Here is a 15,534-nt window from a genome sequence, read left to right as displayed (position 1 = left end):
GAACAAGGAGAGAGACAAAAGCTACCTTGAAAAGTATCCTGATCAATCAAGTATACCCTCTAAGGGACATCTATCTAACCAGGATAAAAGCCATACCAATCTGTTCCTTGCCCCCCCCCCCCATAAAACTATCTTTGCATATTGTGTATAAAACACTGGGGAACAGGCTACTTTAAGATTTATTTATTTATTTTTCTGATTTATACCCTACCCTCCCCGCCCCCCATATATAGATACAAGAAACAACAGATTTGGAAATGAAGAAAAAACTTCAAGATCCCAACAGGGTAGAAAGGCAAGTGCCCATGGCCTTGAATGTTCAATCTGGAAGCATCACATTCATTCAGAAGACTCACGAGAGCACAAATCGATTAATGTAAAGATACCTCCAACTCACCTTGGAGAAATAGCTGACTGTCCTGGTGTGATCCAGCCGTGGAGACAATACCAGTAGGAGATCATTGATAAACAATGGTTTATAATCCAAGTAAAACTGCAGAGCTTTGTAATATAGCTCCACATTGGCCACCTAGGATGAGCAAAATAATGAAGTGTTAGATCCCAGACTGTCTTTGAACCACATCAGCCTTAACCCCAGTAGTCCTGTTAGATGTTAGAAGATCTATATCCCAGGATAAGGAGGGCAACAGGGTTGGTTTTTCACAAACATTTGGCACAGTATGTCCTAAAATGATATAGCAGCAGAGGTGAGGACACTTTTTAAAGCAAGCTTCATTGGGTTTTACCCAGCTGTCCCTCTCCTTCTTTAATGCACCCTACCTACCAATTGACTGTACAAAATTAAGGGTGCCCTTGATGCCTAGCGGGCATTTGCTGTGAATATGATAATATGGACTCCAGCAAAATGGTGGTGATGGAGATCACTGGTTTTTCTTCCATTTGTTCTGCAAGGTACAATAACTGAGTCAGCTACGGCTCACTTTAGCCAGGACTATGATTTCAGAAATATGACAGTAAAAGGTAAAGAGAAGGAAAGGATGCCACTAGTTGTGCGGAGTGAAATCAGTGGACAGAAGTGAGGTCCTAAAGCTCAAGTTAGTAACTTGTGGCTAGCGGCTGTGGATCATATAAACTGATTTGGTAAGAATCTTTTTGATGCTTGGCCCTACCTCTCTTGGCTTTCAAAATACACAAGTAACATTGGTGAAGAAGCACACAGGTTGAAGAAGTTCTGAACTTCAACCATACAGTACTCCAGTACCAGGCGAACACAGAAACATTACTATTACAATTAAGAACCAGCGTAGTGTAATGTCTGACTAGGATCTGGGAGACAAGGATTCAAGTACCCCACTCCACTGTGGAAGCTTGCTGGGTGACCTTTGGCCAGTCAAACATACTCAGACTCACCTACCTCAAAGGGCTGTTGTGAGGATAAAATGGAGGTACAGAGAATGATGAAAGCAGCTTTGGGCCCTCATTGGGGAGAAAGGCGAGGTACAAATTAATAAATATGCTTACTTTTGCAATTATGTCCTTGAACTGTCCTTCCTTCCACGCATCTGTAGGATGGTTCATCATTGTAATTATTGCATTGTCGTATTCTTCGTATTTGTCATAAAGGAAAACCAACTCTCCCCAGAGGTGCGCTTGTTCTGCAGCCCGAAGCACCTTAAGAATAGTGAGACAAAAGTGATAACGGAGGCATTTACAATAATTTCAGACAGCAGCAGAAGCGCTTGCAATGCACTGTGGTAGTGTCAATACCTTTGGAATATTGACTCTGGACCAGAACAGTTCCAGATGTTCTCTCATCTTCTGTGGTTTGTATTTAGAATACAAAATAGCAAGTTCAGTGAACATTCCCATGTGAGCACGCTCCAAACCCAGAGCTGCTTCTAGGAGGGCAATCAACTCTTCAAAGTAACCACGGTCCTAGGATTTAAACCAAAAGTATACTGTTAGAACTTTGTATTGTGTACTTTCAAGTTTTATTTATGTTATCTATAGTCCACCTTTCTCATTGAGACTCAAGGCGGATTACACAGTGTAAGCACATTCAATAGAATAAAACATCTATTTTCAGAAATCTGAAAATAAAGCAAAAGTATTATAGACGTGCTGTGTTAGCAATGCCAGAAAGTGGAATTATGTTGGCAGGTAACAGTGTAGTGAAACCAAGATAATACGTACAGCAAGTAGATTATACTACACGTAGTAGTTTAACCCACAGTCCTGTTCTCTTTATTGAATCACATTCTTCCACCATTACCTCACAATATAAAGCCTGTTGCCTTTATAAAAACGCCCTCCTGAACAATTTTGCTTTACATAGTTTGCGGGGCAGGTATCAGGCAGGCCGTCACATAGGATGGGGACCACAACAGAATGCACATGTATGAGCAGCTGTTGATCTCATCCATTTGCAGGGTCGTACCTGCAGAAGGCCGTGCTCAGATGAGTGAAACTGTCACAGTAAGGATTAGATGGAGAGCCGGTCCTGCAGATATGAGGGTCCAAGGCCTTGAAGGACTTTATATGTGATAGCCAGTACCTTGAACCAAGTCTGGTAACTGATGGGCAGCCAATGAAGTGACTGCAGAATGGGTGCAATATGCATGCCCCACCTAGCTCCTGATAGTGACTGAGCTGCAGCATTTTGTACTAACTGGAGTCTGAGTTTGTATATAAAGACAGCTTATTTGTATTCCGGTGCAAGTTTGCAACTCATAGCTGTAGCATCAATTTCCTTAAACACCAATAATGGGGGAGGAAATCAGTCTGCAAGAGGTTTCTTCCCAAGACAGACTTACAGGCACCTGGCAGTGGGAGATTCAGGTATATGGAGTATAACTAGAATGCCAAAAAAAACCCAAAAATATAGCAGCAGCCCTGCCACATCACACCAGAGATCCAGCTAGTCTTGCATCCTGTTTTACATAGCGGCCAGCCAGTACCCTGGAGGCTTAACAAGCAGGGCGCAGATGCCAAAGTTCCTCTTGGAAACCAATATTCCTGCTCTTCACATACATACCAGTAGACCTGCTCAGAGATTTCTAACCTCAAGTGTTACCAGTTTGTAGAATGTCCTACTAGGCACCGAAATACAGCTCATATTACAATATTATATTAAAGGAATTCCAAAAAAAGGAAGGAGGCTATTAGTGCCAGGTATGTTTCAGCCATATACAAATTACAGACACCAATTATACTAGCTTCAGTCATGTTACTACATTAATACCTCTTGGCAACAAGAAACAAAAGATATTCAAGTCTTAGGCAGTTAGAAGGAAGCTAACCTGGTAATAGCTAATGAGCTCTTCCAGCTCATCAGCATGTATTACTATGTGCAAGCCACAGATCTGTGCAAGCCGGAACTCTTTTCCATCGACACAGGCAAAGCACACCTGCAACAAGAAACTGTTATTAGCAACGTGTAGAAAGCCAGGTTTTCAGCTCATGTTGTCCCAATGGAAAGTGTGCCCCTCAGGTTTCAAAATATCCAAAGGTAAAATCAGTATCGTCAGTAAGACAGATACGGCACTTAAAAACCTGAAAGTTTAACTAAATTGAATATGTTTATAGGGCCAAAGTATTTGTAGGCAAGTCCTCAAGAAAATATTGCAGTACTTAGAGATACTTTCAAGGAAGTAATCTTAACATTTTTTTTTTTAGCAGAAGCTACAGTACAGTAGACTTTTTACCATAGTCTTAACACCCTCTCAAGACACAGGGTAAGTTACCTCTTTCCACGTTCTGGTGCTGTTTGCTTTGCGGGCACTATCCACTGCTGCTTGGTACTCCCCAAGATGCACTAGCGTTGATGCCAAGCGGGCAAAATTAGACACATTGTTGTAGAGCAGCTTTGCTGCATCATACATTCCCTCGTCGTAGCAGCGATCTCCAACCTAAAAGGGGCCACAATAGTGCAAGAAGAGAGTTAAATGAAGCAGATGAACCAGGTCAAGCTCCCAATTAAGCACTTAACACTATCACTGTAAGCTTTTTAATTAGCATAAAACCCACCTGTTGTATGTGAGCATTGTTGGGGCCACTGACAAATTCTTCTAGCTCTGAGAGCCTATTTGTTTTTGCCAAGGCAAAAATAAGTTCAGTCTCGACGTAAGATTCTCTGGCCTTCTTTCTAGCCATTTGCAAGAATTTCACCAGATCCTCCCAGTTATCTTAATGGATTGGGGGGTGGGGTGGAGGAACAGGAGAAGAAACACATCTATTAGTTACTTTTAACATTTTTCCATTGCTAGTTAAATCTGCAGGAGTCAAAGAGAATGATGTTCCATCTGACCAAACATGGAGGTATTTTATGTAAATTTTCAAGCAGATGCTAACCACAGAAGGCGCTTCATTCATTTAGAGATGGACAGATTTGCAGGATCCTTCAAAAGGCCAAGTCTAGAAACTCCTGTGAAGGTGGATCCCTAGGACCCAGCAATTGACTGGCTAGATTTCTGGACTGCTTGAGGGAACTTTACATGCTTCCAGCCCCATCAAATAATGTTCTTCCAAGAACACCCCCTCACCATCACTATCTCTCCCTCCAGCTGTTTAGCAGAGAGGTGCCAAGCTGGAAGCAGCCTTTAGCTTACTGTTTCTGTTGGCTGCCTGGACCACTTCCATGTAGGCAGAAGGATCATCAGCTTTGATGTAAGAATCTATAGCTTCCTTAACCAAGTCCTTTTGCAGCTGTGCTCTGGCTAGCTGGCTCCAAACAGCTGGTTCATTACATCTCTCGGCAAATTCATATGCACGGTCTAGATTGCCAATGTGTTCAATCAACACCTGAAAGATACAGAAATAGCTGTAAGAATACCCATCTGAGGTAGCCAATTTAAATCCACAAGGGGGGGAAAGCTACAGAACATGAGCCATATATGAAGTAGTGGTTAGTTTGGTGTAGTGGTTAAGTGTGCGGACTCTAATCTGGGAGAACCGGGTTTGATTCCCCACTCCTCCACTTGCACCTGCTGATGTGACCTTGGGTCAGTCACAAGCTCTGGCACAGCTGTCCTTGAAAAAGAGCAGTTTGTGTCAGAGTTCTCTCAGCCCCACCCACCTCACAGTTTGTAAGCCACTCTGAGACTCCAAGTGAAGGGCGGGGTATAAATCCAATCTCTTCTTCTTCTAGGACACTGTTTTGGTAGGAGGAGAGAGACTCACTGGACAGGTTTAGTTTAGAAGATGTTGCTTCCCTAAAATCTTGCATCTAGCATTTGCAAGCAGCCTCCACTTTAACACACCAGTCCAGCACTGATGGCTTGCACAAAACAGTTTCGAACTATACTGGCAGCTTCTGGTGACACCTCAGACATTAATGCACAGATGGGCGAAGTTCCACTGCTCTACCAAGAAGTGTTCAGAGAAGTAATTCAACATTATTCCTCTGAAATCCTCATCCTTAATATTAATGGGTTCTTTCTTGTTATATACCCTTGAACTAAATACCCAAGAAATCGTGCACAGTGATCTGCCAATGTTTCAAGCATGAGCAATACAAGAGCTTTGGAAGGAGGTTTAAACTCAAGGACAGAGCCTGTAAACACGCACAGGCAGCTGAAGTTACTATGACTAAGCCTCACCTGAATGGCAGACGTATTAACATCAAATTTCCTGAAGATAGCAAATGCTTCTTCATATAGCTCATTGCTAATTGCAATGTTTGCAATATCAGGGGCATCGTAGTTGTCCAGACGGTTGATGTATTCCATCACACGTGTACGATCTGCTTTAATGGCTGTCAAGATCAGCAGGTTCTGGAGGTTCCTTTGAAAGCAATTACATTAAGTGAGAAACAGTTTACAGTTTTGTGCCAATGAAAGGCAACTGCAACATAACAGAGACAACCCACTTGTACGAGTCTATTTCAACATTTAGTTTGCTTTGCGAGGGGCCCTGACTCAGTGGTCAAGCACATGCTCTTCAGGCAAAAACCGCTGAGGATCCAGTCCCTGGCATCTCACATTAAAGGATCTCAAGGAACACATGATGGAAAAGTTGGAAAAGGCCTCTCTCTGCTAGAGGTCCTGTCAAAATAGACAACAGGGACCTATATGGACTAATGTTGGAGGAATAAGGCAGCTTCACAAGCAACTTAAAAATGAGTGGGTTATTTCCAACCCAAAAGCTTACAGAGACTCTGCCAAGCACATGCACAACCGTTTCCTGTACCAAAATTACTGGCCACCAAAGTGAAAATATGAACAGTGATTTCCATGTACACTTAGTTTAGCTTGGAAACACTTCTCCTACCTGTGCTCACTGAAGACAGAGTTATCCAAAACAATCTTCTCAAGCAATTCAATGAGCTCATTGGGAAGGTCTGCAGTCATGAAAGCTTTGACGGTCACAGAAACTTCCTCAGGATCCTGGGTCTCTGATAAGGCTGTTTGGACAACCTAATATTCGAAAAACCATGTTAATGTCCTGAGTCAATACTACCAGAGGAATCAGTGTAGATAACACAACAGCAAAAACAACCACTGTGAAATACAGCGCTATTGCAATAAAGGCAAAAGTAAAAAGTGACTATCTATACTCAAAGTGTTGTTATGATGTATTCTTTCCAACATTCCATATCCGTTTTCCTTTAGAATTAACTGGGCATACCTGATCAATGAGTGGTCTTCTGAATGGATTGTTTTCTTCTAAAACATTTACCCACAGCTCTGGATCTTTTCTGCGCACCAGATAGCGTGCTTCACTCTTGAACAAGGAGTTCTCGTTGCAAACCTGGACAAAAAGGAACCAGTGAGTACGTCCACTTTTGGTCCAGAATAGTCTGGATTATCATCTCCAACCTCACTGATAATTAACAGTTTCAATATTTAGGCTAGAAGTTAGCTTTACAACTTGACATGAGGCTCAATATACAGCAACTTCTTGCCTGCTGAGAACAGACCTAGGGACTCAAGAGTTCTATTCTATTACTCGTTTTTAAAGGTACTGGAATAAAACTGCCAGGGGCTGAAAGCCAAATACTCTGCTTCTTATACAACACAAGTTCTTTTCCAGCCCTCGGACTCACAAAATAATGATGTCAAGGTACTGCTTGGAGAAGCTCCTGCATTAGTTACATCCTAAAACATGAGTTCACCTATACCACATCAATTTACTATAAAACCATAGCTAGCAGGACCCTATGAGCAACAGTGCTGCCTTATACTGCATCATCAATTGTTTAACTTTATTAAAAATCAGACATCACAAGGGAGGAAATCTGCCAGGGAAATGTGTAGGTGGAGACCAAAGAACCTGATAAATATTACTGTACAGGGTCAAATATAGTGCTTACACCCTTTTGTAGTAATACAATCACTGAAGAATGCCTTGCAATATGAGAAACTGAACACAAGATGGCAGTATTTTCAATACATACACTTATAAAACTGTAACCCAGTTTTATGATCCAAGATCATTAGTGATCACTTAACCTGGGTAAACAATTACACACTTAGTACATGTTATTCATGGGGATGTAAGAAAACAAACCTCAATGGATGTCAATCTTTACCCTTCCTTGCATGGTACCAATATCTTAACTAGGCTGAAGAACTTAGCCTAAAAATTACAAGTCTGACCATGCTGTGGTGTGTGGTATATGTGAAGCACAGGTTTTCTAACTTTCTAGTTTCAGGAAATCTCTCCCCCCCCCCCCCCAATCACACCAGATGTGAAGAAACCCCTGCATGCTTTTAATGCAATTCTGTATGTGCACAGCCACAGTTTATACAAGGTTCTGGCCTGGCCTCTAGAAGTTCACTAGTGCATCATGTGAACCAGATATGTGTCCAAGAACAAAGCCAGTGCTTCCCTGTAGCCGTAAGGGAATAGTCAAAATGGTGGATGAAGTCGCCTTCTAGAGAGTCTGAACCATGAAAACAAGACTGAAATGAAGGCAAGCTTGTCAGCCATTACTGAGCTTCTCACTGAGCAGCCCCAATACCCTTCCAAGAAATTTAAGAAGTGCTGATTTAGAGAAACTGCTTTGCCCACTGAAATTCTTTACAAGCACAATAGTGTTTTTACAGTAGTTTCCTTACATAAATACATATCTGTATATTCATATCCAAGAAAAAGTGAGTTCTGCTAACCTTTATGAGCTCAAGGTCACACTGCCCCCTCTCATAAGCAACACAGGCCAAGTGGGGGTCCCTCTTCTCGCAGTATTTGCCTACAACACAGCTGTCATAGAAGGGGTTCTCACGCAGGAAGCGCTCTGGGTTATTGTTGCTGTCAATGTAGATTTTGGCCAGCGCATTGTGTGTGGCCGGTTCTTCACAGCCTTCATGAATTCGAGACTCAAGCCATGGGAGCAGCAGCTTAAGCCTTGAACAAAAAAACTGCCTGTTAGGTTAGCTATAAAGCAGGAGCCTCTGACCCTTCCATACCAGGCCCCACCCAAGACCCACTTTCCAATATATGTCTTGCTCCTTCAAGCAAGTGGTACTGCTGATGTTAACACAAGCTGACACCCCACACACACACCCTTCAGGACACAGTGTGACACAGCTGCGGTGGGTCATGACCCATATGAACAACATATTGGATTAAATGGATCTATGGATTATAAGGATTATATGTTAATTACCAAACCCAATTCCTGGCATGTTTGAATAATCAGGGAAACCTGTGACTCCAGTTCCCCACAGGAAGCTGCAGTAATGAGCCAGTCATCCAACTATGGGTAAATAGAACAACCCTTAGACCTTAGCTGTGCTACCACAACGGCAACACATTTTGAAAATACCATGGGGCAGTTGTCAGCCCAAACAGAAGGGGCAGTTGTCAGCCCAAACAGAAGGGCCATGTACTGGTAAGAAACATGACTATATTTAAAGCACAGGCACCTTTGATCAATGCTCCCTCTTAGCTGTGGGGAGTCTTGTAAGGAAAAATTCTACTTTGTGTGCTAGTTGTATTAAAGTTGTGAGCAAGCGATTTGGCTACTGCATAAATTAGTTTGCTCTGGAGCCATCCTTCCTGAGTGAAGACAAAAATGTGTGAGCTGGAGGCTAAAAAACTGTGAGCTAGCTCACACTAACTCAGCTTAGAGGGAACACTGCCTGTGAAAGGGGTGGATAGCTACACGAAAATAAGCATCCTGGAAGTCAAGTACACAAAAACAACAGTTTAATGTTAACAGTTATAGGACCAACTCCAAAGATAACATTTTGAACTTTCTAACATTCAAGAAAAAATTCAGATCCCTCAGATCCAGGATTGGCCTATGGCCTCCATCTTTCTTGGGTACCAGTGAACAGAAACCTGTAATGGGGTCTGAGTCAGGAATCCTCTGTACTGCCCCCTTTTGGATAAGGGATGACAGCTCCTGTTCCAACTCCGGTGTGGAGTTATTCGGGGCATGGTCAGGATATTGGAGGGATGGCCCAAATTCTAATCTTTAACCTAAACTAACACATGTCAAACCCAAAGTGTCATGAGTGACCTCCTGCCATTTGTCACCGAAAGCAGCCACAACCTGTCTTTAAAGATGATAGGTGGCTGGTCTATTACTGGCTGTAGAGTCAGAAGGAACCTTTTGGAGCCTGTTGTGGCTCTTTAGGAAGGGGCTGATGTCGTGAGCCCAAATGTCTAGCTCTATGATTGGAGCTGCACCTGCCCTGTGCCATAGACCCTGAAAAAGGCCGCTGTGTAGAATACTGTACGGAGTTGCGGGACCTGCTGTGATGCCAAATGAACAAGCTGTTTGCTTGTTCTTCTTGATTTAGGATAAAAGATCAGTCAACAAAGCAAATAGTGCCATCCCCTCAAATGGGAGATCTTTTACCTTCTGCCGGGTGTCAGGAGGAAGAGCTGTGGAGTGCAGTCAAGCATGCCTTTTTAGTACAAGTGCTGAGGCCATGGCCGTGGAGGAGGAGTCAGCGACGTGTCTGCCTACATTAATCTGTTGCTTGGATAGGCGCAATGCTTCCACTTAGAGAAGTATAGCCAGAGGCTTTTTGTCTTCAGGCAGAAGCTCTATACAAGCAGTCATCTCTTCCCAGAGGAACAACTGGCATCCTCCCATAATTGCACCATAGTTTGCAATGCGCAAGTTGAGTGCAGAAGAGTAAACTTTTCCGCTAACTGCATCAATTTTTCACCCTCTATCAGCTGGTGAGAAATGTGCACCTGTACACTGTTTCACCTACATCTCCTCAGCTATGACAGATGAAGCTGGAGGACAGTTGAATAAATAGGTGTGACATTCTTGTTGCACCCTGTATAAATTCTCCACCTTTTTGGATATGGCAGCCATGCTAGCTGGTTTTTACCAGAGGGCCTTGGAGATGTCGGCAATACCCTCTGGAATAGGGAAGGCAATTATACCAGGCAAAAGGTTGCCTAAGATCTTGTCCTGAGGTCTTGGGTTGCTTAAGGTCACCTCTATTTCTAACAATTTAGTCAAGTCTATTTAAGTTTAACAGTCTATAAGCCATATAATTATGAAGATGAAGCATTAATATACTAATGTCCACCCCAGGTCCAGACCTCGCAGCACACCAACAGCATACCAACTTCAATTACACTGGGCACTTGCAATTTCACATAGTCGGTTCTTGCCTGTTACAGTCATGTTTAAGTCTAGCCAGAGACAGGACTGGCCAGATAATAGTTCCCCAAGATCCCAAGCAAACCAGCTTGCCAGAATGCAAAAAAAGCAGCATTTGACAAATTTTAGGGCACATTAATGGAAAGGAACTTTTCAAGGGGGGGTTGTAAGATGGTTCTTAAGGATTACATCCTTTCCAAAAATGCAACAGAAGGTGGCATTAAGAAGTTCTAGAAGTAAATGCTTAGAACCACAGTAAGCACCACCACCACCACCCTCATCCTTACCTATTTCTTTTCTCTACTTCAGCTACCAATTCATCTGTTGAGAACTGGCCCCTTACCACCATGATCAAGTTTTTAATGACATCTTCAGAACAATCCACATCTAGAAGCCCTCCAACCACTGCAGGAATACGGCTTGGGTTTACCTAGAACAAGTTAGTATCCTTAGTCTCAGGGATTTTAAGAAATCAGCAAATTCTATACAGCACAAAATATTTAGCTGAACGTCTGGACTGTCAAAAGTTGTACCATGTAAAATCTACTTATGTTATTCTTGAGGCAATTACAGGTTACTGTAATCCAAATCCAAAGTATCCTTAACTGTACTCTCACTGGGTCCAAAACTTATTTAGAGTACTTCTTCACCCCAACCAATGAGAATTCTTTTTGTGCCAAAAGTTTAGTAGAGCTTGCTATTAGTGGTGAAAATGTATGTTATATAATTTTAAGGGTGCCTGTATTTTTAGGGAGTATGGCTTAAATAACGGTGTTTACCTTTTGAACATAGATCTCGATGTATTTCTGTAGGTTGTTCCGATACAGGTACAGAACTAGATCATGAACAAAGTCAAATCTGTCACAAACAATTATGAGTGGAAGCTGGTCTGTGAGCTTGGCTTCCTGTACAAGTAGAGAGAAAACGGGAATGTGACAAAGCAGCTTTAGCCAATGTTAGTGTGCACACCTAACTCTTCATCTTCGAGTCATTCTTCCTGGAAGTCCTCATACATTAGCATTCCCTTCCAGCCTTTTCCTACAGTTATACTTTTCAAACACCACCTCAAGTTTGGTGCAGTGGTTAAGAGCAGCGGACTCTAACCTGGAGAATCAGGTTTGATTCCCCACTCCTCCACATGAAGCCAGCTGGGTGACCTTGGGTCAGTCACAGTTGTCTCAGAGCTCTCTCAGCCCCACCAACTTCACAGGGTGTCGGTTGTGGGGAAAGGAAGGAAAGATGATTGTAAGCCGCTCTGAGACTCCTTCAGGTAGTGAAAAGCAGGGTATAAAAACCAACTCTTCTTCTTCTTCTTCAATGTAATCCCTGAGGCTACTGACTCTCCACCCCAACTCATTTCTACCTAGGGCACTTCTCCTGCCATTCCTTCCATGGCAATACAAGGTTATTCCTTCTGATTCTTCCAGGCAATACCCAATGTCACTACTACGGTCAACACTTGCCACAAAGGCTACAACCACCATTCCCTCCCCAATATATTCAACTCAATAGAAGAGGTCACTACAGCTGTGAAGTCTTGTCAGTTCTAGCAATGAGGAAACTACCACCATTCTGTCTCATTTAACACAGCTTGTCCTTCAGGAATCTTACCTTCAAGAAATTTTTCACCCTTTCAGGATTATAGCAGTTGCTTTCCCGGCAGATCCTTTCTACCTCTTTGATTTGGCCAGTCTTGCAGGCAGCCTGAATATATTTGAAGTGAACATCTGGGTCTTGACTGAAGTTGACAATTGAGCCAAGAAAATAAAATAAGCCTAGAATGCAATATTGGGAAGTCATTCTTTTGAGAGGAACAGGAATTCTTCAGGAACAGGAATAGCAAAAATAAATAAATAAAATAGAGCCCAACTCAAAGCCACTTATGAAGAGGTCAGGTGACTAGCTTTAAACAAAGATCCACATAAATGGAATACATAAAGTGAAGGGTATTTGCACAGCAGCTTTAAGCATTTTGCACTTCAAGACAGACTGGCTATCAAGAGTCACAAGGCCTTAATTTTCCAAAGGATTATTTTGTTCTCTTAGTTGCCGAGTTTTAGCAAAGTTATACACATCAACATATCCTGATTCTGCTATGCGTTCTGCCCACCAACCCAAAGCCCTGCCTTCAGTTACTCAACCATCAACCTTGCTTCTCAAGAATGAAGCACTGACTGCACACTGTCAAAACCATGTTTACAGCTTTATAGGCCAGACACTGTTTTAAGAAAGGTCTATTTTGTTTTTTTTTGTGCTTGAATAGGATACACAGAGCTCTAAACATAGTTTGCATGGGGCCTCCAATAATTACTGCTATTTCAAGTTTCCAGCCATACCTTCGTAACTTTTAAAAGATTCAAAAAGCTCCACAAGAGACTGGGTGCCCAACTGTTCATGGTATTTAGAAGCCACTTGCACACATAGCTGCAGATTTTGTCGGATGTTGGCTGACAGCATGGCACGTAAGCACTCCACAGAATCTTCAACCGACAGAGAGCCAAAGAAGTTCACAAGCCACTAAAAGACAAGAGAAAAAACTAAGGTTCACACAATGAAGTGACATTCTTCATGTAAGCCAACATCCACTGGTACAGTAAGGATTTGAACCTGGGTCCTGCACAGGGAAGTTCAAGAAACTACTTGTTATTTGATCACTTATGGACTTAGTAATGTGTCAATGTGTCAATGGCAACTGAGCCACGTGTCTAGGTTGAATGGTTAAACTACTGAACTAGACTCCCAGGCCTGAACAGCTACATCACAGCAAATAAAATAAAACAGACAAAAGAGTCAAATGTAGGACTTTTAAGCCTTGACAGTGTACAGTATACCCAGCCAACTCTGTACAAATTATGAATACCTTCAGGACAAAGTGCCTTTATGAAGAAAAGGGTGGTGGGGAGAGCAGAGGCACTCCTCACTCTCTCAAGACTAGCTGCTTAAGTCTCAAGTTGCGATAAGAACAGAGTGGAATTGAGAGCAGAATTTTGCCATGTCTCAGTCTTCTGCAGGGAGTTTTGACAGCTATGGCTTGGAGCCAACAAGAACAAGCCAAAATTGCTTCAGCAACTCATGTAATTTTAAACCAGTAAGCAAGACCCCAAAAAAAGAAGTTTAGCTGGTAGTAGAGGGCAGTCAGCAGTAAGAATACTACTAAGGGAGTTTTCATAGGGAGATGGCACCAAGGAGAAAAGTTTGCATGGTGTTTAAAATGAGTTGTGGGGGGGAGAAATGACTGGTGACAGGATTAATTCAGAAACCTTGCTCGTAACTGCAGATACAAGAAGCCTCAGCATAGTTCTGAAACCAAAGAGTAAAGTTGAATAAGCTCATTGGTCTACTGTCACTGCCCAAGCTGAAAGATGGGGGAGGGATTCTGGGGGTCACATTCCGCAAGCCGCTGCACTGGGCAAAAGGAGGTTAGGGAGGCATGCAAGAATTCATGCTATAAACAGAAACATGAAGGCTGCGACAAAAATATTCCTCAATGTTATGAATGTAGTTATGGGTGTAGCCTCTGAATCAGAAGGCTTTGGGCAGGAAGCAGGATATTCAATCAAACTGAACTTGACACCCTTCAGACCAGACGTCCACTGCAGAACCAAAAATGATCTGCTAACAAGCTCACTGAAACCGAGGCTGGAGACTGGAGCAGGATGACAGAGTATGAAGCCAATTAAGTCAAGGAAGCAGCAACCCACACCAAGGGAGATGGCCTCTTCTGCACTAAGAAGGCTAGACAGTTGAGATGCAGCTGAGTGCGCACACTCATCTTACCTCTGGGTTCAAGAGATGGGTGTGAACAACAGCACGCTTGATGTCATAGAGATCAGTGTAGTGTTCCAGGGCTCTCTGCAACAAGCCTGCCTTCTCGCAAAGCTGGGCAATGTGGGCACGATCATAGTGTGTAAACATCTGATTTCCCAGGATGGCATCTGCAACCTAAAGGAAGTTGCAAAGTGGTCAAGGAATTATGTAAAGACACGTGTGCAAGGAAACTTTTCCGTGCTCTTAAGACATATTGATGAAATTCTACATGGAAGCATCACAACAGTTTTTTCCAAGTCACCAAAATATACTACTTCAATTGTGGGGGGACGACAGGACACAATAAAAGAAAACGACTCCTCTTGCTGGAGATCAACTCATGAGGTTTGTCTGCAGCCAAGGTTAAAAAGGACCGTTCTACCCCACCTCCAGAGTCCAGGGCTAGGTGGTGGTGCTTTGTGATTCTACCCTGCAGTGTCGAACTGAAGAGCCATACCCCCAATGAAAACACACAGGGCCCAAATAAGCCATTTCAAATTTACTTTTGGAGAGTCTGTTGTTCCATACCTTAGAAAATGACTAGAAGTGCACTCTTTTTCTTTTTGTTTTTATACCACATTATGCCTTGTTCCAGTTTCCTTGAAGAATGGTATGTTCAACCCATTCTACCTCTAGATTTGAATCATCCTATGCATATGCCTAGATCCGTTCTAAGCCAGAGCACAGTGCTACTATTACAGGAAAAGCCAAAGGAACTCGAACTTCTGTTGCAGGGAAGGCTGGAAGGACTCTGAATAGACATGACTGCTGATTGACCGTACGACAGGGGAGAGAGAATGCTCTCTGTATGAAAGAGCTTTCAGTAGTATGTACTGCCACTATTCCAATGAGCAACCCAAAAGCTTCTGGTATTTTCAGGGGGAAAATAGTGTTCATATTCTAGTGCCATGGAACCTGAAGTATGTTTATTTGTTTAAGGAGCTTTGGCGTGTCCCTGTAAGAAGACATACACCATAATGTCAAGTTTTTAAACAGATTATATAGCTGGCATTTCCACCTGCCAGCTTGCATACGTGATCCACTGTTTTTAAGTGAGAATTTGCAGCTGTTTTGTCTGTACTTGGAAAAACAGCCTCTCAAGACTAGCTGCTTCCCTCTTGGAACGTAAAAATACCAGCCTGGGGAGAAAGGAAAGTTACCTGTGGAGCATGAATAAGGTTCATCTCAAGCAGACG

General features: G+C 42.7%; 1 protein-coding gene across 1 annotated transcript in view; it reads right to left on the bottom strand.

Moving 5' to 3' along the window:
• LOC107108771 (clathrin heavy chain 1-like) overlaps positions 1 to 15,534 on the bottom strand; it is a 56,457-nt gene that overhangs the window by 11,160 nt on the left and 29,763 nt on the right. Inside the window, exons 13-29 of the mRNA XM_015409289.1 lie at positions 15,499 to 15,533; positions 14,309 to 14,473; positions 12,868 to 13,048; positions 12,143 to 12,306; positions 11,311 to 11,436; positions 10,819 to 10,961; positions 8,070 to 8,304; positions 6,586 to 6,708; positions 6,229 to 6,374; positions 5,559 to 5,742; positions 4,569 to 4,761; positions 3,988 to 4,145; positions 3,705 to 3,869; positions 3,261 to 3,368; positions 1,729 to 1,896; positions 1,483 to 1,632; positions 398 to 529 (exon numbers count right to left, since the gene is read on the bottom strand). Of these exons, the coding sequence (XP_015264775.1) occupies positions 398 to 529; positions 1,483 to 1,632; positions 1,729 to 1,896; positions 3,261 to 3,368; positions 3,705 to 3,869; positions 3,988 to 4,145; positions 4,569 to 4,761; positions 5,559 to 5,742; positions 6,229 to 6,374; positions 6,586 to 6,708; positions 8,070 to 8,304; positions 10,819 to 10,961; positions 11,311 to 11,436; positions 12,143 to 12,306; positions 12,868 to 13,048; positions 14,309 to 14,473; positions 15,499 to 15,533 (2,576 nt within the window). The remainder of the gene's footprint in view (positions 1 to 397; positions 530 to 1,482; positions 1,633 to 1,728; positions 1,897 to 3,260; positions 3,369 to 3,704; positions 3,870 to 3,987; positions 4,146 to 4,568; positions 4,762 to 5,558; positions 5,743 to 6,228; positions 6,375 to 6,585; positions 6,709 to 8,069; positions 8,305 to 10,818; positions 10,962 to 11,310; positions 11,437 to 12,142; positions 12,307 to 12,867; positions 13,049 to 14,308; positions 14,474 to 15,498; position 15,534) is intronic.

Source organism: Gekko japonicus, unplaced genomic scaffold (assembly GCF_001447785.1).
Source record: "Gekko japonicus isolate JY-2015 unplaced genomic scaffold, Gekko_japonicus_V1.1 scaffold508, whole genome shotgun sequence".
NCBI lineage: Eukaryota > Metazoa > Chordata > Lepidosauria > Squamata > Gekkonidae > Gekko > Gekko japonicus.
Note: the sequence above shows the minus strand (reverse complement) of the source record. Positions and strands in the feature narration are given on the sequence as shown.